This window comes from Ahaetulla prasina, chromosome 1 (assembly GCF_028640845.1).
Source record: "Ahaetulla prasina isolate Xishuangbanna chromosome 1, ASM2864084v1, whole genome shotgun sequence".
In the NCBI taxonomy this organism is placed as follows: domain Eukaryota; kingdom Metazoa; phylum Chordata; class Lepidosauria; order Squamata; family Colubridae; genus Ahaetulla; species Ahaetulla prasina.
In genome coordinates, this window is record NC_080539.1 from 321,177,817 (window position 1) to 321,203,480 (window position 25,664).

Sequence of the window (25,664 nt, forward strand, 5' to 3'; positions counted from 1 at the left end):
TGGCAGTGGCATACACACAAAGGACACAGCAAGCATTCAAGAATCTAAGGAAAACTAAAACACTAGGAAACCAGTAATCCAAGCCTGTCTTTCCCAAGAGGAAAAAAAATGTTGATAATCTTTCATTTTTTCCTTTAAAAGAAGAAATCCATATTTGAACTAGCTGCATGGGTTATATTGTTTGTTGATTAATGAGAAGGCGGTCTAAACGAAATGGACCTTGGAATTAATTTGGCAAACTCCTTTATGTTAATAAGTGCTGCATATCAAAAAAGAAAGAAAGAAATACAATCATAAATTATATGATAACAATAGTTTGCCCAAAGATAACAGATCAAGTATTGAAAACTTTGGTAATTCCCTTCCAGAAGAATTAACAAGAATACCATATTACATAATTAAATATTATTCTTTATTGGATTTCTGACATGCATTTTTTCCTAGTAGTTCTGGAAATAACTGCTTTTGGGAACCAGCAGGAAATAACAAGAAGGGCAACTGTTACATATCAGAATGACAGTTGCACCTCATTAATAGAAACATAGTTTGGAACAGTGGTTCTTCTCAAGATACTTGCAACACCAAGTTCTTTTTTGCTTTCCCTGTTCTAATCTGAGGATTGTACAGTGTTTTCTATGCCCCAGTTCCTAAACAAAGAAAAGGAATGTTCCAGTGAATGCAGCTCATGTTCCTGCCAGGTTCTGAGGGTAGGAAAACTACTTCTCACTCTTGCAACAGAGACTGCTAAGTGCCACACTGGGAACCTGTCTGTGTGCTGTGCACTTTGTGGCTGAAAACAATATTAAATATTTCTGTTGCCTACAGCTATTTTCTCAATATGTTGAAAGTATCAGGTGCAAAGCAGTACGTTCCATGAATTTCAGAAGGAAAAGATGGAGAGATACCTGGAGACACAAGAATGTATTGGGTAATGGCAGGCACATAAGAAGCAAATTTATCAGAGTCTTCTCCTGACTTTCTTGGCTATTATGACCCAGTTAGGTTGCAGGATTGTATAAGATACATAAGATAATTTTTGTATACATGATGTGTATTTTGGATTTTTTTTTGTAGTGTAAATACAAAATAAAATATATTTCCAAGATGTTTCTGAAATGAAAATGTTTAGTGAAGATTATAAATTAGCCAATGCCTAAGGGCTTGTAAGATGAGCTACAGTTGGTATATCAGAGTTCTCTTATCAATTTCATTGTTGATTCTTAACGAGGTAGCATTTTCCCTGAGGGATCAGATCTATGACAGGGAGTCGTCCTAGACTCATGACTCCTCCTGGATGGGTAGGTGAAGGCCATGGCCATGTGTACCTTTGCTTAGCTCTGATTAATGCACCAGTTGTTGCACTTCCCTGAACTTGGAGGAGTTATTCATACCCTTACTATCTCTGGTTAAATTTCTGCAATACACTCTACATGAACTGCCTTTGAAATTCACTCAGAACCTGCAATTGGTTCAAATATAGGGGGCTGCATGTTAACTAGCCAGTATTGTTATTATCACATTGTTACTTTGTATGCTCTTGCGTTGGTTACCAGCAGATTTCTGGGTATTAATCAAAGATCTTAATCTTGACTTAATGAGTTGGTGCCAAGGAATCTGCAAGATTGGCTGCTTCAAGCTAAGTCTCCACCTCAGGAGACCCTTCTGAGAGGAACTGGTGGTGGTGCCTGATTTTTTGAGATGACTAAGGACAGAAAGGAAGTTTCTCCAATTTAGAAAACATTTGGATCATGGACCAGACTCCACCAGAAATGAAATTAAATTAAGAAATTAAAGAAATTGCTCTCTTGATGACAGTTCTTGGGAGTTTGGGAACATTCAACTTTTCTGGAGGGTCTTAGAATGCTTGCTCATTGCTGACATTTCTTTTATTTATTGTGTATTATAATTAATATTTGATTTTTCATTTTTAATTCATATTTTGTTGTGTATTGTGTTGTTTAGAAGTGTGTCTCTTTAGGAACCTATTGTCTCCAAGATCATTGATTCTGGTATTAGAGAATCAAGTGAGAACTGAGAATTTTGGCCATAGGCAAAGTAACAAGAAATACGTTTAATGCTTTGCCCATGGAGTCAGCAATCATCAGTGCTGGCACTTCCTTTGGGGTGTGTATCAAACACAGAATATAAAGTTTGGCTTTGGTTTCTAATGGGGCGTGGAGGCAAAGAGTATGAAACCTGGCATTTGTGCCTTTGGATCTTTCTGACTTTCGCATAATTCCTGGCTTCAATGCCTGGCAAGAGTTGTTCCTATTAGTGTTTGTTAGCCAAGTGCTTTTGGCATTTGAAATCTATTTAAATAATTGGAATAAAATCAGGAGGGGGAAAAAAGGCCAAAACTGACTTCTTACTGTGATCCTACAGCGTTCCCGGCCCCTCTCTGCCAGCGACGCTGAGATGAAAAACCTTATTCCCTCTGCAAAAGAGAAAGTTGCAGGAAGGCATGTTGGCTCCATGCTGGGCCTCTCTATGGAAGAGGTAAAGCACATGATTTATTTAATTATCAGATTTCTACTGTTAAGACCAAACAACTCCATTAAAAACTCTGGGCAATGTCCAATCTTAAAAAGAGATTTAAATCAATATAACAATTTAAAAAGAATGGTAATTGTTCAGAGACAGCAATAAAACATAGTCTACAAATGTTAGATACAAATGTTTCTCAACAGAAGCACATCACGCACTCTAATCCAAAAACATGAGAAAATTTGTAAGACTTGTTTAAATGAGGCTAGGGTGGAAACTGTAGAAATCACATGCACTTTTTCAGAAGGCAGATGTTGCAACAAGGAGATTTAAGTCTTGGGTCCCATCAAACAAATATTTAATTCATGGGATCTTAGCTGTGTGAACTTTGTACAATCATGCAGCATTGGGAGAAATTGCAGGAGACAAGTAATTTCTTAGCATCAAGACCTATGGGACCCACCTGTCAGAGCCTACCATCCTCTCCATATTGGAACCTAATACAGAGAAAAGAGAACCACATTCTGCCCTCACTCTTAATCCCCATAGGCAGTCCAGAAGAAACACCATGATTAGTGGCTTTGAATGCTACCAAGAAATGAAGGGGAAAAAGGACAATTGCACCACAGCACTCGCATCTCTTCCAGAAGTCATTAACAAGTGTGATCAGTGAGTGGTGTGTCACCAATTAGAAATTGTCCAGGACTGTTGGGTCCAGCAATACTGTATTCAGTCCTTGTATATAAATGCTTGTAAAAGGAAAAGGAGAATAATATTTTTAAGTTGATGTGTTTGATAACTAGATATCTTTGTCAGATTGACATCTTGGAAATACAGTGGACAGCAAATGTCAAAAGAACAAAGTATCCACATTGTACATTGGAAGCCTTAAAATTGGTGCTGTAACTAGGTGGTTTTTATTTGCAAAGGTTACGTTTATATACTTTGGCATGTGCTGAGGAATCTGAAAGCTTTCTATGAAATGAAATTCTTTCCTTAGCTTAACATTTTTTGCCCTAGTGACTTCTAGCCTTCCTTCTGATTTTAGATAAAAGTGTTGCGCCGAGTGAAGGATGAATACGATAGAAGAGGCGGGTTCATTCGTATATTCCCTACACCATTAACTTGGGATGTTTATGGGTAAGAAAAACTTAAGAAATCAATTCTGTTATCTTGGACTTTGTAGAAGACTTTTAGGAAGTAATAGATATAAATGCTGTTTTTTCCTATGTTCTCATTACCGATTTCGTCATTTCAAACTACATTTTCAGATCATGTGTAGTAGAATGAAAACTTACTACTGATAGTATCTTTCTGTATGATCAGTAGATACTAGTAGATATCCTTGCTTGTTTAGGTTTAGGTTTAGGTTTTTCTCCTTCCAAACTTATAATGTAGACTTTTTTCTTCCTTCTTGTTTTTTATAATCTTTGAGATTTTCTTCTGTTCAGATACTTTTCTTTTTCATGATGAACTTTAACTCTCTTATTCTTGATTTCTTAGGCCTTTTCTGGAACATAAGACAACAATGAACTATATGCTGGCTACTCGTCTTTTCCAAGAAAGGTAGGAAGGCTGTTATAGTGCAACATGTACAGTGGGGCTCCTTTTGTAGGAGACGCAGTGTGGTGGTAGTTCTTTGAAATACAAGCGTAGCTCAGAATGCACATATTCTTAAAATGTTGCATGAGGCACAAAACAATGCTCAGCAGGAGATTTTTTTAAAAATTGGCAATTATAAGCAATGTTGCTGTATGCACTTGAGTGAGTATATACGAATGGGCAGCTAGGGACAAAAATGAAATTTAAAAAGTAAAAATCAATAGTTGATTAATCACACCCTTCATCTCTTTAAAAAACTAAAAACTAATTCCCTTGTCCCAATTTCTTTTCTTACTCACTATACCCAGAAAGCAGTGCCAACTCTTCTTTTAGAAATAACTCCCTTGGCTATGCTGAGTGAAGGGATATTTACTTATTTTTATTTATTTATTTTTCACATCTGTGAACTACACAGCTCCCTAAAGAGGGACTCAGTATGTAGAACAAAGCTTTAAAATATAAAAACAGTATATATAGAAGTTAAAAAAAATAGAGACAAGGATAATTATTTATTTATTTATTTATTTATTTATTTATTTATTTATTTATTTATTTACATTTATACCCCGCCCTTCTCCGAAGACTCAGGGCGGCTTACACTATGTCAAGCAATATTATGTCAAGCAATATGATGATATTATCCATTCAGTCAAGTCCGACATTTGGCGATTCTAGGACCCAGGTCTCTTCATATCTTCCAATCTTGCACTGCTTCCTTGAATTTTTCTAAGCTCTGGTTGGTGTCAGCTTTGATGGTGGCAATGATAAAGCACTACTAAAATTAATTAAAAGTTGAAGGGATGGTTTTCAGGGCACTAGCCAGTCCTACGGCTGCATGCTTCTTTGGGCTACCCATGTGAGGCCACAGAGTTTTAATTTTAACTCCTTTTTGTAAGGCCAGGAGAGAGGGGGGCTGTCTTGCCTGGAGGGGGGGAATATTCCACATGGTAAGGGAAGTGACAGAGAAGGCTCTGTTCCTGGACCCCACCAGTTGAATTTCTTTAACTGATGAGGTCTGCAACATACCTTCCCTGCTTGACTGGGTGGGAGAGGCTGGTGTAATGGGACAAAGATAGTTCCATAGTTGTTTGTTTTTAATCTCGGTTCCTTTTTATATTTTCACTTCTTAGTAACTCCTTTTTACATCATTGGTATGCGGTATGTGTCTATCCTAGTCATTCTGTATATCAGTGCAGCAGAATTTGAAACCATTCCAGGCAATAAGAGTTACAACACTGTAATATTAAAAGATGTTATATTTGACATTGCATAGCAATTGCAGTTATCAAAAGAAAGTCATGGTAGCAGCCTGCGAAAAACTGGGATATTGAAGGAAAATAACACTGGGATATAAGATGTGGATTTCACTGTGTGCCATGTGGTTCAGAAATTATATCAGCAAGGTAAACTATGTAAATTGAATCTAAGATGCTGAAATAGTAAAAAGTGCTAGAAAATATGATAAATGATAGTGAACATAGAGAAGGAGTGCTTATAAACATAGTACTGAAACTGTATGACAGTTAGGAATATTCAAATTTATTTATTTATTTATTTATTTATTTATTTATTTTTATTTACATTTATATCCCGCCCTTCTCCGAAGACTCAGGGCGGCTTACAGTGTATAAGGCAATAGTCTCATTCTATTTGTATATTTTACAAAGTCAACTTATTGCCCCCCCAACAATCTGGGTCCTCATTTTACCTACCTTATAAAGGATGGAAGGCTGAGTCAACCTCGGGCCGGGCTTGAACCTGCAGTAATTGCAGGCTGCTGTGTTCTAATAACAGGCTTCTAACAGCCTGAGCTATTACGGCCCTGAGCTATTGTTGATGACTACTGTATAAGCTGAGGAAGTCATAGAATAATTCATATGTAAATAAGAGGAGGAGATTCCCAAGAACATAAGAATTGGCTTTCTGAAGTAGAACAAAGTCTTTCCCAACAGTTTTTCCCAAAAGTTGTCTGTCCAAATGCCTCTACAACTTTACCATTGCATTTAATTGAATGTCTTCTACTGTTCTGTTAATTTATTTAGTTCAGTGGCATTTTATTTGGATTCTTTATTATGTGCCAGCATTTAAGTATCACCAAATAATCCAGCTATTATTGAAGTCAGAAGTCATTACTGACTTCAAAATAATTTAGTCAAATATAACCATTCTAATGTAAGATCTTGTGGTAATCTACCAATTTTTAAATAATTTTTGTTTTATTTTTACAAAACTGCAGTACATCTGTCATTTTATCCAGTAATTATTAGGTTTTTAAGGATCTTTGTTAATGACCTTGAACACAGTTTTTAAATTTGTGGTTGATCTACCATTTTATGTAACCTTGATTTAACAGGCCAATATATGTAAAATGATGAATGACATTCTATGCATGAATAAAATGACATTATGCATACATAAACTGGGGTTTATATTGAATTTGGAGACTGCTAAACCTAAGTCCTATAAATTGAAGTTTTATTATATAAACCTCCTAGTGTTCTTCAATTACAACATGTCTTTAAAATTCCTAGCCAGCAAGGCTATTGTCTATGCATGCTGGAAATTCTTAAGAGTTGTAGTCCTTGTAGTGGGAACAGCTAATATATATAAGTATGTTTCTCTATGTGAAAATTTGGAAATGACCAAATATAAAAATGTATAACTGTTTATATAATGCAGTATATATTTGAACTATTTATAGATTTCCTAGGCTGTACCCAAGTAGTCTGGGAATATTTGTACATTAGAATACTTCCATCTGAAAACTTCTTTTGATACATGATTTTTCTTAGAAACTAGTTTGATATAATTTTTGAGCCATATCTCATTGCTGATACGCTAGGATTAAAAGTTCAATTTTTGTTTTATACCATTATTATATAAACTGTAATTCATAATGACATACAGAATTATATAATTGATAGTCTGTTGTTAGAAACACTATTTCTTTCCTCCCTCCCTCCCTCCCTTCTTTCCATCCATCCATCATTCCATCCATATTAGGATTTTGAAGAAGGAAGCTGTCTTATCCAAAAATCATTAGTTGTGTATTTAGCTCAGTGTTACCCTTCTCTTAAATTATTGAACATTCCAAAATCTCATGCAGAAGTTTTTCTAACTCTCATTGCCCCAGATTCTTTTAATTAGAAGTGTCAGATATTGAATCCAACCTTGTCCAATGTATGCTATTCTATGTTGCTGCATGCTCACCAGTTGATTACACGATAGGCTATTGCTTCATTGAGAATACCATGTCCTACAGTTGCTGTTTGCTGAACTTTTGGGGGAATCACCTACCAGTAGTCCTTTGGCTGATCCAAAGAATAAATCCTTTCTCCTTGCTGTTGTTTAATATTAATTTTTAATGAAAATGAAATATTCCTAAAAGGGGGAATGATTTGAGTGATTTATTTATTTATTTATAAAATATATATTTGGAAATGAAGTAGAATGTAAGACATTTCAAACAAAGATATTTGCATAAACATTTTCAAAATGTTTCAGATGCTTGCATTTCATACTCTTTAATAAACCAAGGTTGCTTCAGGGCACCGCATCAAGAAATACATGGTATAGAATTGCTTTGTGAATCTAAGGTAAAACCCATGCCAGTAGAACATGTCTTTTACAATGGTTAACCATTTAATCCTCATTAGTGGTAAGCCAGGAATCAAGCAGTGCTCCAAAACCATTTTTTTGTTACCATAATGCTTCGGCCAGGTAAAGATACTCAGGATAGTTGCTGGAGTGTATGAATCTGGCTGTTGTGCCTGTGTACTGACTGTTGAGGTATGCTCACATTGAAATTATCCAGCAAATTCATAGAGGGCAGATCTATCAATGATTATGTATATTGACAGTGGAGACGCAAAGGATATGTTTTTGAATCCTGGGGATGAAGAATGGGTAAGAATGTAAGGGTAGTTCTACTAGAACAAGACATGTGCATTTTGTTTCTCATAGTGGTCTGTCAAATTTTTTAGGTACTCAAAGGCGGGACATGAACTTCTCTCTTGCCATTATTCCCCGGCAACATTAAACTTGGGCATCATCATGAATCAACAGTGAGCTTTTGGTTTCTGCGTTTGCTGTCTTTGAAAGCACAACACGGACATTATTCTGATCTAGCAAGACAGTGATAATTGTCTTTAATTTGACCTAAGTTGCCATTTTTATCAAACAGTTTTGTTTTTCTAACAGTATTTTTATAGATTTATTGCGCTTTGAGGTAAACCTGTCAAATAACTAACATAATCACTTATATTTCTTTATAGAGGAAATTCAAGGAAAGGACCAGTTCCTAGACGAGCTCGGTAAGGCTTGAAATGAGGCTTCTGATGTCATGTAAAAGGATTCTATTATTTTGTAAATAGGCCTTCCTGAACATTTTAGCTCTGTCAAGAATGGTACATGAACTGTGGACCATAGCCATGTTCAAGATGATCTATAGAACCTTCCCAAAAGATGCTGTCAAAATGCAATTTTAAATGTGGCAGAGGAAAATTATTAAATACACAAGGTCTTAATTATATAACTTTTGTTTTCATCTTACCTAGTTTTCGCAGGCTACTTAAATATTTGTTTATCTATCTAGTTAAATATTTGTTTATCTATCATTTTTATCTATTAAAATGTGTTCCAATTGTAAGCAGGTCAGATTCGTATTTTAGTAATCTTTTGGATTGGTGGTTTTCATTTCATTTAGTATATGTAATACTCCTTCCTTGAGTTAAACATTTGATCCATTTTGTAAACATATGGTCAATAACTACTGATGAGGCTAAGGCAAGACAAGTATGATAATTTGTAAAATACTTATAACTATCTCAGATACATTTTGCTACTTTAATCCATTATTACCTTACAACTTTGTAGTCAGCGATTTGATTTCTACAGTAAAAGTTGCTAAATGAACAGCTGAGTTTGGCTAATGTTAGCTAGTTGACTAGTATTCTCTCTGTAATGTTCATTTCCTAGGTTTCCTATGTAGGATTAGGAATAAATAGATCAGACTACAGCCAATTTGTGTCAATATTAATACTGTATATTCCATTGAATTTGTGTTGCTTTTAGTTAATTTTCTATTGGATTTTATGCACAGTTCTACCTAATATTTGGCATTTGATACTCGTGCATTCATTTTTAAGGTAGACATATGAACATATCCATTTTGACGTTTGAAGGGTTTAACAGTGCTGATGCAGAAAGTTCATAGATCAAGACTAAAATTAAATTATTTGGATTCTGAAATCTTAACAAACCAAACCCATAATAACTCCTGTCACTTAACATAGGAAGCTATCTGGGGTTGACGTGGAAGTAGAGAGGTCATTTAAATCCCTTCCAGACTATGGAATATGCTGGATGATTTTAGGCTATTCTTTTTCTCTCATCCATCCCAAGGATGACTGGTGATCTGAGGTCTGTAAACAGGTAACTTGTTTACAGGTAAATCTTGGGCAATTAATAATTTCTCTTTGTTTTATCAGCCCAATAAGATTTAATGAGGGTAGTAGAATGTTTTAAAATGCATTGATTTGCTTTTCAAATCCTTAATACATTTTGTTTCATTTTTCTGGAAAGCTGAGGTCTCACTTTAAACAAAAAGTAGATACAGCTAGGTAACTTTGTTCAAACTGGTTTGATGGCTTTAGATGTGACGGTGTATTGAGTCCTTTTTTTCCCTAATATAGGCAAAGTGGGAAGATCATTTAGATGTCTCTGGATGTTGGGACAAAAGCCATGAAGGGTTTTCTCTGTTCCTATCTTTTGCAGGTTAGCTCTTGCTGCTGAACTGGGTCTGGACATTGTGGATTGTAACGCTCAACTTCATGCTGCTTTGTATGAGCGGAAACTATTATCACTAGAGGTTCGAAAACAAAGGCGACGGTTTGGCAAACTGAGACCAGGAAGATTGGCAAGGTTGTCAGGTACATACCTGTGCTGCTTACTTTCCTGTAGTGTGGATATACAGGTTTAATGGAGAAAAACCATATCTTATGTGTGAAGAAGCTATCTTTGGAAAAAACTTTTGAAAAAAAGTTTGTACAGATTTCCCATTTGGCTTACATAGTGCTATAATATAATCCATTATTGCCCATTTAGAGATGTAAGCACTGAATGGTATACAACAGAGCCTGTTTTTCCCCCCTCAAATTTAGTTTGCTAAAATGTTGAGAATTGGAAATATACTGATTCTGACAGGTACATCACAATCAGCTGATTTTATCCTCAAGTCAGAAACAGAATGTGAAGAAGAGGAGGAAATAGAAGATGAAGAACTAGAAATATGCCAGGGTGAAACCGTCGGCTCTCTCAGAAATATGCCAGTGAAATTTAAGCCACAGTTGACAGAGATGGTGAAGCCCCCTCACCAAGTCAAATTACCAAAGGAACCTGAAGAGAAGGCTGCAAATGAAGGGCCACCTCCTCAAGAGAAACTGGAACCAGTGCCAAAGAATGCTGATCCTCCATTTAATTTGCTACAGATTCTGCAAGAGAACAGGAATCTAAGGTAAGAGAATTCATGGGATTGATTTGCTAAAAGACTTGTGATTTCTTCACTGTTTGTATCATATTGCTGGTTTCACTGGGCTATGTGGAAGTTGAAATAGAAAATAGCTGAGTTGTGGTAGAACATCTAGAATAGAGGTGTCAAACTCACAGCTCGCGGGCTGGATGTGTCATGCACTGGCCACGCCCATGCCCAGTTTAGCGAACGGGAAAAAAGTCATGATACATCATGTGAGGACATCATGATGACGCAAGTTTGACACCCCTGATCTGGAATATCTAAATATGGAATATAATAGAAAATAGTGGTATAAGATGTATGGATGGCTGCCAGTGTTTTTGTCAGCAGTTTTCCTCTTTGAAAGCTACTGTCTAGACCTTAAAGCAGAAAAAGGTATTCAGCAGGTTCTGAAATTGGTTTTTATCATAGATTTTATTTGATATATATATTATTTTATTCTTGAATTTTTAATTGTATATTTACTGAGTGCTTTTTTATTTGTTCTGGCCTATGGCTGTAATAAACTTCCTTACTAGGTTCTGAAATCCATTTTTTCCATCTTTATAACCTCCTCCAGCCAATATTACTGAAAATTAATAGCACAATTTTTCACCATTTTGAGGCATAAAACTCCCCAAGTTATAGTAATAGTTCTAAATATATATTTTTTAAAAAGTCACCTCAAACTCTCCAGACATTCAGGTCCAGTCCATTTTATTTTGCATCATTGGTCCAACTATTGAAACCCTCAGTTTCCTCAAACATTTCCTCTGACTTAAGGTAGTTTAAAAACAAAGAACAGGTATGTTGTAAACAATTTTACTAGTGATTGTTCAGAGCCAGCTTGAAGGTGGTATCCTTTCCAGCCTGGAACTGGCTCTGGACCAGGAGATCCTTTATTACTAACTGGCACCTTTGATGGAACACTTGAGCAACCTCTGCCTTACTGTTTCGACAGAGGACTTACTTGCTACTGAATTCATGAGATACTGCCAGGTTCTTTCTTAGTAGGCAAGCTGTTGGAACAACGGTAGTAAATTTCTGGAAGGCTTTTGAGCAGATACTAAGTTCTCATTGTCAAGCAACTAATTTATTTTTATTTATTTTTAATGGAAATAAAGGATGATTGAGTATAGATACAGCTTTTATGTATGGAGAACCATTTCCTATCATCTAGTCTGACAAAGTTTGAATCTCTTATTTTCAGTTTGTAGGTGATAGAATTCTCACCTTATAATTTGGCTTGTCTATTTTCTGCAATAGTGAAAACACGTAACTGGATAATGCAGTTGGTTAGAATATTAGTTCCCATAGTATGCCTTGAAAAATATAAGAGCAAAATTTTATTTATTGTGTATAAATACAAAATTTTGTATTTTGTATAAATACACACATTTGTGACTCTGGGCAACTCACATAGAGTAATTAAATAACCCAGCAAGAAAACCAACACACAAGATACAGTAAAAACGACTCATTTAAAATAGATTAAAATCAAATTAAAACCAAAAGGTATAATAAGCGGGTAAGTGCAACTCATGCATCAATCAATAGACCTACATCTAGCCATAAATGGATCCCCCAGGCCCATTTACAGAGCCATGTCTTTAGAGTCTTTTGAAAACCAGCAGGGGGTTGGGACCCATCTAATCTCTGGGGTGTGATGTTCTAAAGCAGAACTGTCAAACTCGTGGCCCATGGGCTGCATGCGTCACACACTGGTCATGCCCACATCTGGCTTAGTGAAGGGGAAAAAAGCCCTGATATATCATGTGATGTGGCGAATTTGACATCCGTGTTCTAAAGCATGGGCACTGTAGCAGAAAAGGCTCTCTTCCTGGGCCCTATCAGATAAGACAACTGGGGATGGGGTAAACCATTGACAAATGGGGATGGGGTAAACCATTGATCAATGAGAAGAATTACTGCCAGCATTTTACAAAAGTAAAATGTGTTGCTGTGTTGCTGAGTTATTAAAAGCTTTGGCCATTAATCTAACTTTTTTTTTTTTTGAGGCAATATAAAGTTAATTTGTAGAATGAAATATATAGGTTACAAAATTAAAATATGGCAGTTTTTAAAATGGTCATGTTCTTGGTTAACATTCTTCGAAGAGCAGTGAAAATTGTATTAAGAGCTTATCCTCTCCACTTAGCTTGAATAAGATCCGTAGTTCCCACAGTATTCAGAGAATAATTAATATGCAGCAAACATCTTGATTTGCATGAATATGCTGAGAAAGCGCAAATGTTGACTTTGCATTCCGAGGTTGTGTTTGAGAGGAGAGTTTTCTCTTTTAAACTTGCACTCATCTTCCATATTTATTTTGGAGACATGGAAGCTTTGGCAGCATGAAATTTCAATTTGGAAATTTAGAAATTTAATCCTTTTCACTTGGAGCTTTGTGATGCAGTTATACAGTTTTACTGGATTAATCAGGCTTGTCCAGTCTTTGCTGATCCAGATTCTCAACTATTTATTCCCTTCTTAACAGCTAATAATGATTGGCAAAGGTCTTGAAGAGTAAAAGCAGTATTTTAATGGCTGCATTTACCTCTCTCCTGTAGCAAAGTTCAGGCTCGCAGAGCTTTCTCTGCTTACCTGCAGCGTGTCCAGCTGCGTCTGATGAAAGAGGCTGGGGATGAGGTCCACAACCCAGTCTGGGCTGCCAAGGAAGATGAGCAGATGGTAAGAAATGGTGTGCTTGCCCAGTACTTTTCAGGAAGGGACCCAGCTGTTCCTACTCAGCATTCCTGAATCATAGTCAGTATGGAGCTGATTCCTCCCAGCTAGGGCTGAGCAGAACTGCTGAACATTTAACCATTTGCAATGTTAATACATCTTACCTTTCTCTGTAATTTAAAACAATTTGAATGCCTCTCTTTGACCCTGTCTAGTTTATTGATGTGCAGAACAAGTAGAAGTGTGTTTGGAGTCTGATAGAGATTAGGTTTAGCTGAATAGAGCACGGCTAAAATGATAGCCAGTTTAGAGTGGTGTATTTCTTTTGCATTTAGTTCCCCATTACCTCTTCTTAAAATCCGTATATAACTTGGCTACTAAACATATCTCTGAGTTGTTTTTCCTGTTTCCCCCAATCACATCACTTTGGGTGTTTTATATAAAGTACTGGATTTATAGCACTTAGTGAGATTGCTCCACATTTCTAGTCTTTGTCGTCTTAGCCCAAGTGGAGACTTTGTGAAAACAGGCAGTGCATATTGAGCCAATATAGCTCAAAGATTAAAAACCTTATGTCAGAAATAAGGAATAATCAGTTTGCCTCAGTGGAAAATGTTACCCCACTCTTTCCAAGTGGAAAATTAAAACTGGCTTTCTAAGAGCTACTTTGTCTGCTCTGCTTTGAAAAATAATATTTAGAGTAACAGTTCAGACCAATCTAATATAATGCTAATGAGAGGTAAATTGTGAAATGTAATGGTTTGGCTATGAAGCAGTTCATTTACATGTTTAGTAGGGCATCTAGCCAAAAGCAAATCCAAACTGGAGACAGGATATGTTTGAAATCAAATACCGTAGCAGACAGCTTAATATTTATTTTTCAGGGAGAGTATTTCTTCTCTACCATTATCTGGTGACAAAGAAGGAAGAAATAATAATAATGCAGCCCTTAAAGTAAGATAGTATGACCAAAAGTGATTCAAGTAATGAATAATGGCAGCAAAAATATACCTAACCAAATTGACTTGCAAAAATCTTGGACCCTTCAGTTGTGTGCTTTTTATCTGTGGCTAACAGACAGATAAAATAATATAATAGGCAGGTTGATGGACAGCAATAATAGACATTAGCATTGTACATTGTACATTAGCATTAAAATGATTTAGAACGGGTGTACAACCTTGGGAACTTTAAGACTTGTGGATTTCAACTCCCAGAATTCCCCACCAGTCATGTCAAAGTCCATGAGTCTTAAAGTTTAAAACATCCCTGATTTAGAAGACTGTTTTAGAACTCATGGGAGCATGTCTTCTCTCTACCGTTCCACACAAGCCTGAAGAAAAGAGGCTGGTTTAATGAATTGACTCATTAAAGCAACTGTTAGACTTAATGTGAAATTCAAAGCAGCTGTTTCTTTTCAGGCTCTCACGGAAGCCTGAAAAAAAAGACACAGTACTTGAATGAACAGAAGGGACGTACCTCACATGTTCTTGAGCAGTTCTTCCAAGATACATTCAAAGCATGCCCAGCTTTTCTATGTAATGACAGAATAATTGAGATCGCACATACCATCCCTTTTATCACACATTTTTCTTTACAATGTGGTTTCTTTGAAACAAATTTAGATATACTTTTAATAAAATTGAATATTTGGATTCTGTATTCAGTGTTGTTTCTTCACGGCAGGAACTGGTGGTTCGTTTTTTGAAACGAGCAGCCAGTAATCTTCAACAATCGTTGAGGATGCTACTTCCAAGTCGACGCCTGGCTCTCTATGACCGTAGGCGCATCTTAGCTCACCAGCTGGGTGAATTCATCATCTGCTATAACAGGGTGAGTATTGACTGTGCTAGCTGAGTGGTGTTGCACCCGCACAATATTAATTTACAGGTTCTAGAGGTCATCGTTCTATTTTTTTGCTTTAATGCATCTCATTGTATCCAATGTGCAAAGAAGAAAGAGCAGCAGCATAAGTACTTCATTCTTCAATTTTTCAAACGTCTAGTGCACTGATGGAGTGAATTTTTAAAAACCTAATCTGCAAGTTATTTATGAGAGAAACTAATTTCTGGAACTTGCACATTGTAATGTCAGATATGCAATTCTGTTTCAACCATTGCAATGAAAGCAGAAGGTTCTTCATTTAAGTTTTTTTTTCTTGCATCTTTGTGATTTGGCATAAATAGTAGTAACTCCAAAACGTGCAAACAAGTATTAATGTTTTGTTTGTTTAATTGATTGCATAATTAACAAAATCATTCTCTGAAGTACCTGTTTCCTTGGACAAACTAGTAATATTTTTGGATGTTTTTATTGCAACAACTTTGCCTTAACTTTCATTTATGTTTTTGAAATACAAAGAATTTGTTTACTAAAACTGATGTTCAGATTCATTGCTCTTATAAGGAAACAAAATCATGACAGTTTTGAAACTATTGGTCAAAATGTGTCTAGTCATTTTGCTATTTTTTTTTTTTTTTGGTTTTTTAAATGTGATTATGCTCCAGTAAAAACTAATTGGAATGGCCAGGGTTATTTAGAAATAGATCTTTGAGGGAAAGTAGAAGTTATAATGACTAACTACATGTTTTACAAGAACAGCAATAGCAATAGCACTTAGACTTATATACCGCTTCATAGTGCTTTGCAGCCCTCTCTAAGCTGTTACAGAGTCAGCATATTGGCTCTAATAAGCTGGGTCTTCATTTTACTGACCTCTGAAGGATGGAAAGCTGAGGATTAAACCCCTGGCTGTCAGCAGAAGTAGCCTGCAGTACTGCATTCTAACCACTGTGGTACCACGGCTCAATAATACTATTGAGTAATACTACTCAAAAATAATTTAATGCTCAAAATTTTTGTGATGCACAATATTTGTAAATTCAATATTGGATTCCATTGGCATTACTAATATCTTCTTCCGTGCAATGGTATCTTGGGAAGAGGAGAGAGTAAGGAGGACAAATGACACAAATGATATGATAGAAATGCAGTGACTTAATGCATTTGTATCTGATGTCACAATACTTATTCAGTTGCAATGTTTGTATGTTGTATGTGTTTCATAGTAATTGTTACAGTATTCAGTAATTGTTTTTTTATCAATTTATAACCTCCATAATTAACAGAACTAGAAAAATGACTTTATAAAAAAAAATTGGCTTAATATTCATTAGTCTGTAGATGCAGAATAAAAAATACATGCAAAATGCATGCAAAGCCCAAATAGATCTCACAATGGAACAATACTTTACTCCTCTAATTGAAAAAAACTGGATATTTAAGTACACATATGCAAGTTCTGTATCAATCTAAAATTGTGCTTCATTCATACTGGGGATTAGCATATGATATCTGAATCCTACAAGAAACCGGTTTCTTTTGATATCTTTTACAAATATGTATAGTTTATTGGCCAATAATTACTGCCATTACTAAGTTTTTGAGCAAAAAATAATTTAGAAATACAACAAATCATTCAATTACCTATCTCTTGAAGTATTTTAGTGTATTTTAGTGCTAAAATTGTGATAACTAAATGTATATTTTAAATATTGAGATTTCATCTAAAGTCTTTTTTGTGTTGAATAAGATGAGCAACCTCTTTCTTTTGTTATATTGATTAAATCTTTTTGGTTGCCTGTGAATATTTATTTCATTACCTATTAGATCCAATAAGTTGTAGCTTGACATTTTTAGCGTACAGGAGAGAAGTTGAGATGATATGATGGGATATCATTTAAAAACTACTATTCTTTATTCATGTAGGTTAAAAACTAGAAATGTGGGCATGTTGCTTGTAGGCACCTTACTGATGCTGTTATTTAGGCTTTGCAATGAATAGTGTATGGTAGAGTAACTATTTGCTTTAAAAGGATATTTGCACTGAATACCATTTCCCTAAGTATTCCTCCAAGCATCCTAGTACGACAAAACATATTCATAGAAAAGGTGATTTGAGAGATTACTCTGTTGTTGCTGATTTTTAGGAAACAGATCAAATGTCTCAGAAAAAGTCAATGAAGAAACAGGAGGAAGAGGAAGAAGAGGGGGTAGATGGAGAAGGCTTTCATGAGTTTATCACTAAGGCAAGGTATGAATTACTCGAAGGCATTTAGAGAAATAATTATATAGCCTCCTACTGGAGATCAGTTTGAGACTTTTTAAGGTATTGCTTTTTTATTCTTCTGTATGTGAGATTATTATTGTATTTATCTCTGTGTTTTTCATGAATGCTAGGCAAAAACCTATCTTGATTCTTCAGATCCAGAAGTCTGCTTTGTATACTAATCTATACTGAGCTCTGCTGCTGGCTAATACAATTGTTTAGTGGTGAAAATAAAGTATTGTAATTTTTCAAAGGGAAATAGAATTGGATGTACTCCAGTGTGGATACAAGGATTATATTCTTCTGAGATTTTCCTTCTTCCTCTACTTTCATTGTAGCATAGCCCTAAAGAAGGAGCAAAATCCATTTTGCAACAAAGATGGGTACAATATACCGTAGCTCTGAAGAGGTAATGTTCAAATTACGGAGATAGGAACCTTGGCTATGGAATTTTTGACAGTAATTTTTTTATCAGAAATGTTCTATTTTGCGGGAAGGGGTGCCTTTAAGTCAGTGTTGACTCTGGACAGCTGTCTGGATTAGCCCCTGCAGGTTTTGTAGTAGGTCTTTCAGAAGTGATTTGCCCTTACTACCTTCCTAGGACTGAGAAAAAGTGACTGGCCAAGGTCATCCAGCTGGATTTGCACCTAAAGTGAACATAGAATTACAGTCTCCCAGTTTCTAGCCTGGTGCCTTAACTACTACAGCAAAGTAGCTCTATAAATTTTATAAAAAGAATAGCTAACATTATTTATATTACTAGCTTTTGGATGGCTAGGAGTAATGCAGCATGGAATTTTAGCAATAGCAATAGCACTTAAACTTATATATCGCTTCACAGTGCTTTACAGCCCTCTCTAAGTGATTTGCAGTGTCAGCATATTGCCCCCAGCAATCTGGGTCCTCATTTTACTAACCTCAGAAGGATGGAAGGCTGAGTCAACCTTGAACCGGTGAGATCCGAACTGCCAAACTGCTGGCAACTGACAGTCAGCAGTTGTAGCCTGCAGTACTGCATTCTAGCCACTGTGCTACCATGGCTTTTACCAAGCTTAACAAAAACATCATTTTTTCTTTCAGTTCTTTCCAATTTGTCTTTCTTTCCCCTTCCCCACTCCATGTTTATAGTAGCTATTGCAGCTGCATCACCACATTATAAATTTAGGCCATTTATTCTTGTATGCATCTTTTCTCATTTTAGTGAAAGTGATCTTGAGGAGGTACTGACTTTTTACACACATAAGAATAAATCAGCAAGTGTCTTCCTGGGAACAAATCCTGGAACTACTAAGCATAGTAATAGCCAATTGGAAAACAAGAACAAAGGCAGTGAGTATCCATTTCTGATACCTTCAGTATAATTGTAAAGAAGCAAATGAGGAATATTCTTTTTTTTTCTTGATAAAGTTACTTGAATTCACTCAGAGTTGGGTTCTTCCTGTTGAAGTGGCTGGGGCACAAGCTAGTGGGATCATCTGGACTGAGTTTAAGCCTGTGATTCCAGAGGTACAGTAGTGGACAAAGTCTTCCAATCTATGAGTTTGCCCACTTATTAGATCTTGGGATTTCCTGGGTTATTAAAGCTGCCTAGAAAATGACCTATACTTGGTCCATGTAATGCTATCACAGAAGAAGGGGGTTGTCCTCCTCTCTTTGAAAGAAATTCTAGTGTTCCTCCTTGTGAAGAAGCCCATGCTGGATCTAACACTGCCGGATAGCTATTGTGTCCCATCTTCCCTTTTCAGAGAAGATAGTTGAGATGATGGCCAGACAGTGGTTGCAAAACATCTTGGAGGAAACAGATCATCTGGAACCATTTCAATCAGGTTTCAGGCCAGGGTACAGTATAGAGACAGAATTGGTGGCACTTGCTAATGATATTTGACAGAGCTGGGATGCATCCATCCTTGTGCTCCTTGTTTTCCATTGACTTTCGATACTCACAATCACAGTATCCTTCTTGGATTTGAGAGATGGGAAGTACTGTTTTATTATGGATCTCTCCTTCCTCCTTGGTCAGTTCCCATCAATGTTGACAAGAGGAGAGAGGTCACATCCCTAGCCCCTTGCTTTTGGGGTGCCTCAGATTTTGAGACCCCTCATCCCTCTTAATATTTAAGGGAAACAGGTGAGTGATATCATACCTCAGTTTGAAATCCAGTATACATTGATGATACTCAGTTGTGTATATTGATCCCAGGACATCCAAGCAATGTCAATGACTTGATCCATTGTTTAGATGCTGTCTAGAGGACAGGGAGGAACAGACTTGGGCTCAGACTGGGTGGTTATTATCTGAATCTCTTGAATCTGTGATTATTTCATCTCTGGTCTTGGATGGGGATCATACTTCCCCATTTAAGATTAGTGTACCCCCTCCTGGGGCTCTTCTTGGAATCACAGCCCTTGCTCAAGCTAGTGTGCCTGTTGCACTTTTTCTTAGTATGGAAAACCCTTGAAGTAGTCATGCCCAATAATTTCTCAGGTGGATTACTTGCAATGCACTCTACATCCAGCTGACCTTGAAGCCACAGCTGTTGCAAAATGTAGTAACAAGGCAGTGATAGGCATGATATGTTATGTTTGTATATCATCCATGCTTTGTTATCTGCATTGGCTGCTAAATGGTTTTTGGTTGCAAGTCAAAGTGCTGGTTATCATTGTAAAGCCTTACATGGCATAGAGCCTGGTTATCTAAGGGATTATATCTGCCCATTTTGTGAGATTGAGCAGAGTGAGCATTCTTCAGGTTGCTTTAATATTATTTATCAGGACCTAGGTAGTATGTTTTCTTTGTTGTGGCACCTGCCCTCTGGAACAGCATCCCCTGCAAATTTGTATGCCTCCCACCTCCCTATTTTCTGTTCTGTTTTGGAACTTGTTGAAAATGTGACTTTGTTCCCAAACCTGGGGTTTGGTTGGATGCCAAGCTTTTATTTATCTTTTTACGTTGGTTTCCAGTTTGTTTAGTTGCTTTCCAGATGCATATTCATTTTATTGTTTGGTTTTTCTTTGTGTGCATTGTCAGCTGCCTAGGGTCTTTTGGGCTTCAGAGCTCCAAATCAAACCAACCAACATGTTTCATAGTTTAGACTTTCTGATGGATATATGGAATATCAAAATATTTTAGATACATAAGAATTTAAGTTTTAGGATGGATTTTTATTTGAAGATGCAATTAATCTCAGATTATTTGCTGTATTAGAAAATGTCATACTGAAAATCATTATTGTACATTGCTTATTTTTCTTCTAATTTTGAAAATTCTTTTCAGATCACTCAGAAAAGATAGGAAAAAATGAAAAAAAGCAGTCCCAACTTCCAGTGGAGAAAGAAAATGTGGTAGAGCAGCCGAGAGTTGAGCAACCCAAAGGAACTAGTTTACCCAGTAAGAAAATTGGAAAAAGAGTAAATTTGCATAGTTAGACTCTGACAAAACTTTAATGGCTTTTTTTTTTGGCTTTCTCTGTCATGGTGTCTTCCCTATGGAACAACTTCCACCCAGAGAAGGTGTGTGAAGACTTGCCACTTCCCATGATATAGCTGTCCTGATATTTTTATAAGGGGGTCTTGACCCAGGTTTTTGTGTGTGTTGTATGTGTTTCCCTGTTCTTGATGTTTTATATGTTACGTTTTGCTGGATATATGGCAGCTTTAGAAATGTGGTAAAAATGTGGTCAACAGTATTAGGTATCTGGGGGTGTAGATAACTAACAATCTGAACTGGTTTCTGCACGTCATCCTTAGTGAAGCGTGCAAACCAGCATCTGCATTTCCTGCATCAGATGAGGAGAGCACATGTTTCTCCTCCTGTCCTATCCACTTTTTACAGAAGCACAATTGAGAGCATTTTAACAAACTGCATCACTTTTTGGTTTGGTGGCAGCAGTGCCTCAGATAGAAAGTCCATACAGAGAGTGGTAAGGACAGCCGAGATTATACAGCCGAAATTATTCAGTATACTGCTTATAAATGCTATGTGCTTAAAGCTCAAAGCATTGGTCTGTTTCTGTTGCTCCCTTCTGGGAGGAGGTTTTGAAGTATTTCTAGCAGGATTATCAGATTCTGTACAGCTTTGTTCCCTATGTGCCATCCGTTTGATAAACTCGCAATATTCAGTTTTCTAGCCATATTTATTTATTTATTTATTTATTTATTTAATTTATTTATTATTTCGACTTTTATACCGCCCTTCTCCTGAAGGACTCAGGGCGGTTTACAGCCAGGTAAAAAACAATAATACAAAAGTTAAGACAAATTTAAAAAAAAAACTAATTTTAAATTGGCTGAAATATCCATGTATACATTTCTACTAGACTGTTGTTTCTCTGTGTCATATAATATAAGTGGGTATATGCATAATTTTGTATTTATTTATTCATTCATTCATTCATTCATTTCTTTATTTAGACATGTTTATGTAGTGTATATTGGAGGTGGTAACCTTTTGAGAGCTGTATGCAATGAAATTTCATTTTAATGTATGCCGATTAGTGTACATTCAAAGTGACATTGTCTAAAAAAGGTAGATTAGATAAGATTAGACTAGACTAGATTAGAGACAGAGTATTCAACTAAATTTAGACTCACATAGTGAGTCTGTCAGTCAAGATGCTAACAATTATAGTTTTTTCAAACATCTAATTTAGAGTTAATAATATGTTTCTTTGCTATATTTTATTGTATTGATACTGCTTAGTATAACAAATGGATGGGTCTATGAAATAGGCTCTAATATTTTTAATCTTTTCCACAGTCAATTTTAAGTTAAACATTTTCATGAACATTGAATAGAAAAAAACTATTTTGGGAATTTTTAATGTGCTAAGCAGTAGACTATACTGTTGATATAAAACCAGTAGAAATGTTGTACAGTAGTTAAAAAGCATCATAGACTGGTTCATGTATGAGACTGACTTTATGAATACTATTTTAATTTACTGTAAAGAACAAATGTAATTGATGCGGTACTGTTTGTAAATATTACACGCAAAAATCAAATAATTGGGAATAAGTACTGTTCTACCTTTGAGTATTTGAATTATTATTAAATAGAAAACTGAGTATCCATGTAGAGAACATCATAGTAAAATAATAGAATTAACAATATAAATACAAACTGGGTAGAATGTATTTAGATATATTTTTATTGACTATTAGAGCTCTTTTGTGAAATTGTTGAAAATTCAGACGCTATATAAAAAAAATCTAAAGCTTGTAAAAGGTACTTCAGTGCAATTGTAGAAGTGTTTATCTGTCCAACTGAAAAATATGAATTGCCTTGATTGGCTTGATGCTTTCTTCTCCCTCTGCTAGGTGTTCCTTCTTCAATGGAAGATGGAGAGAATACGCCGCAATTCAGTGTTCTTAGCACTTCTTCCTTTACTCATGGTACCACACTCCCACAAAGCATCAGCATGCCATTGTCCTCGCAACCTGCTGCCTGTGAGAATGTACAGTTGCCTGATTATCACTCAACCCCTTCCCTTTCGTCAGGTTCTAAAGCAACATTTCCCCCTTCTTCTCAAAATGCAGCACCTGACAACTTGTCTAATACAGCAAAAAATGTGTCCCGCCCATCCTCAAACAGTACAAACTTACACCGTTGTCGGTCTGGCAGTTACACTGTCAGCCCCTTCTCTTCCTTTCAGACTGCCATGCAAATCTACAGCCAGAGACTGACCCGACCTTCCTCAGCAAAAGCAGGTAGGCTGATGCTCAGCTGGCACACTATTGTTATGTTTTTTTAAAAAATATTATTGCAATATCCAAGACAATTTGAATTAATTGTGCAAGTTTTGAGTTGGATAAGTTCGTATTTTCCTTATGAGATATTTATTTGAAAAAGAACTATATCCAATCTAATTCAGAATTGTCGTCAAGAATATTACGTCATATTCTAGAGTCGGGATGGTGAACTATGGCCCTTTTATGACCTGTGGACTTTAAGTCTCAGAATTCTTGAGCCAGCATGACTGCCTCAGGAATTCTGGGAGTTGAAGTCCACAAGTCATAAAGGGGCTGTGGTTCTCCACCTCCATTCTAGAGTATTAAGGCATGTATGAAGAGATTATGTTGTTGATTCTTAGACAACTTACAGAAACAAAGAATAGGGTGATCATGCCTCTCTAATTTTTTTGCTGTTTTCTCATGACACAATTTGGCAGCAGTTTCCAATGGACTGAGTAGTGGTTATTTAAGTTCACGTGTATGAAACTGTGTATCTGACAGCAACTAATAAACTGGACTGACATCCAAAAAGATTAATACCTTGGAATATTAATTGCTTGTGAACATTATTGCAGTGACTGGACAATAGATGGAGAATATCACGCACAGCAGTGTTTTCTTCATTGGCAGTAAAAAAGAGAGGGGCTTTTGAACTTCTCACTAGAAGCCCCATTATAAAGTTGGTGGGTTTCTCACCAGATCCTAGTGCTTGTGAATTCAAAGAAACATAGGAAGAAACTTTATACTCAATCAAAGTATTAATCTAATTAAATATTGTTTACATGCTAACACGGAGAAGCTCCCCAAGTTTCCAATAGCAGCCTTTAGCATTTTTATCTGGCAATGCCAAGGATAGAATGTGTCTCTTTTGCAACAATGTGGTCTGCCATCAGATTATCTTTTCCACTTTGACTTAGTTTTTCTTCACTAGGTTTTGCAAGATTTCCATGTTATTGGTGTACAGATCTCTATCTGTAAATAATACTGGAACAGTTCTTTAAAATATTATTTTGACTGTTGGATACTATTACCGGTTTTTCCAAGAAATAATAACTCCTGTTCCCTTGGAGTAGGGAGTCCATGGCCCTTCTGATATTGTTGGATTATAGTTCAAATCATTACCAACTATTACTCTTATTGATTGGAGCTGCTAGGAATTGAAATCCAACATTTAAAGGGGCAGGTGTTCATTCATCTACTTAGCCCTTTTTTAAGAAAGGATATGGAAAGACCAGCAAACAGCCCAGTAATGTCAAATATTGAAATGAATGTCAGATTGGTCTAAATAAGAATGAGCTCTCAAAGGCCTGCACTGCTGACATAGGTGTCAGGTTTAAGCAATCAATTGGTTCACATGGCAGTGACGGATTTCAGTAGCAATACAGTGGAACCTTGGTACTCATCGTTGATTCCTGGAGGCATGATAAGTACCAAAAATGATGAGTACCAAACAAATATTCCCATAAGGAATAACGTAGTAAGCCCAAGGCAACCAACACCGACAAATTCTATCTTATGCATTGAGTACTAAGCAAACGATGAGGACAGGGACAAAATTTTCATGTCAAAATGCATTGAGTATCAAATTCAATGAGTTTCAAAGCAGTTGAGTACCAAGTTACCACTGTAATTGTTTATAGCATTGAAGTAGGCAGTTGCCAGACCATCTGTTTTTCAACATTTGACATCAGATTTGTATTTCTTTGCAGTATTTTTTTTTCTTGTGTAGCATATAAACTTTTTGGATTATTTTCAGAAGTTCAGCTATTGCAGTATTTTTCATTTTTACATTTTTGAAAATACACTCTTGGTTCAGTGCGACTTTAAATTTATTTTTCTTTAGATTTCAGGTGCTTTTTAGAAATAGTTTGGCAAAACCCAAATGGCATAAATTAAATAAAAATATACAGAATTGAAAAAGAAAAGAAATAAATGGCACATATAAACACTATGGAACGGGGGGGGGGAAAGTGGGGGGGAACCCTGAGAATGTCCATGTTTATGGGATTTTATATGGTTCAAAAATAAATATTTTAAATTTATATTTTATTTTATTGGGGAAATATAAAAAAACATCACCAACAAACATCTAATATTTCTGTTCAAAATGACATGAGTTCAACAAAAGGTAGTCTAGAAGTAAAAACATTATTAATATATGCAGTAAATTATAACCAGATGTGAGTAAACTTATTCTTCATTGTAGGGTATTTCAAAATTTTAATGTGTCACATGTTGTATTATAGTTTTCCTGATAATCCTCATGAAGTTTTTAAGACTTTGAAAAGAACTGTTCTATTCATAGAAGAATAGCTTTCCAAGTAATGCATTTTGTTTCACTTTTCTTTAGTATTATGCTAATTTATTTGGACGATGCCAACCACATGGAGGGCTGCTTCATACTCTTCTGAACCTATTGCTCCAAGTATGAGGGCTACTTCATACTCTTCTCAACCTATTCCATACTCTCTCAAAGGCTCTTGGTGGCCATTTCAAGGACTTCCCCCCTCCCTTTACTTTTGCTGGAATTGCAGGGAAAGGAGC

The 25,664-nt window shown here is 36.0% G+C and overlaps 1 protein-coding gene across 15 annotated transcripts in view; it reads left to right on the forward strand.

Moving 5' to 3' along the window:
• TTLL5 (tubulin tyrosine ligase like 5) overlaps positions 1–25,664 on the forward strand; it is a 161,499-nt gene that overhangs the window by 49,384 nt on the left and 86,451 nt on the right. For 13 of the 15 annotated variants that reach the window (XR_009152625.1, XR_009152624.1, XM_058162389.1 and 10 more), the window contains 12 exons: positions 2,383–2,496; positions 3,533–3,624; positions 3,988–4,050; positions 8,361–8,399; positions 9,862–10,016; positions 10,291–10,600; positions 13,168–13,288; positions 14,969–15,115; positions 17,272–17,375; positions 18,592–18,719; positions 20,665–20,778; positions 22,707–23,096. Coding sequence is in view for 13 of the 15 variants with exons in the window: in XM_058162389.1 (XP_058018372.1) it covers positions 2,383–2,496; positions 3,533–3,624; positions 3,988–4,050; positions 8,361–8,399; positions 9,862–10,016; positions 10,291–10,600; positions 13,168–13,288; positions 14,969–15,115; positions 17,272–17,375; positions 18,592–18,719; positions 20,665–20,778; positions 22,707–23,096 (1,777 nt within the window). In the remaining 2 variants the exon portion in view is untranslated. The remainder of the gene's footprint in view (positions 1–2,382; positions 2,497–3,532; positions 3,625–3,987; positions 4,051–8,360; positions 8,400–9,861; positions 10,017–10,290; positions 10,601–13,167; positions 13,289–14,968; positions 15,116–17,271; positions 17,376–18,591; positions 18,720–20,664; positions 20,779–22,706; positions 23,097–25,664) is intronic. The other 2 variants (XM_058162393.1, XM_058162396.1) reach the window with 2 other exon arrangements.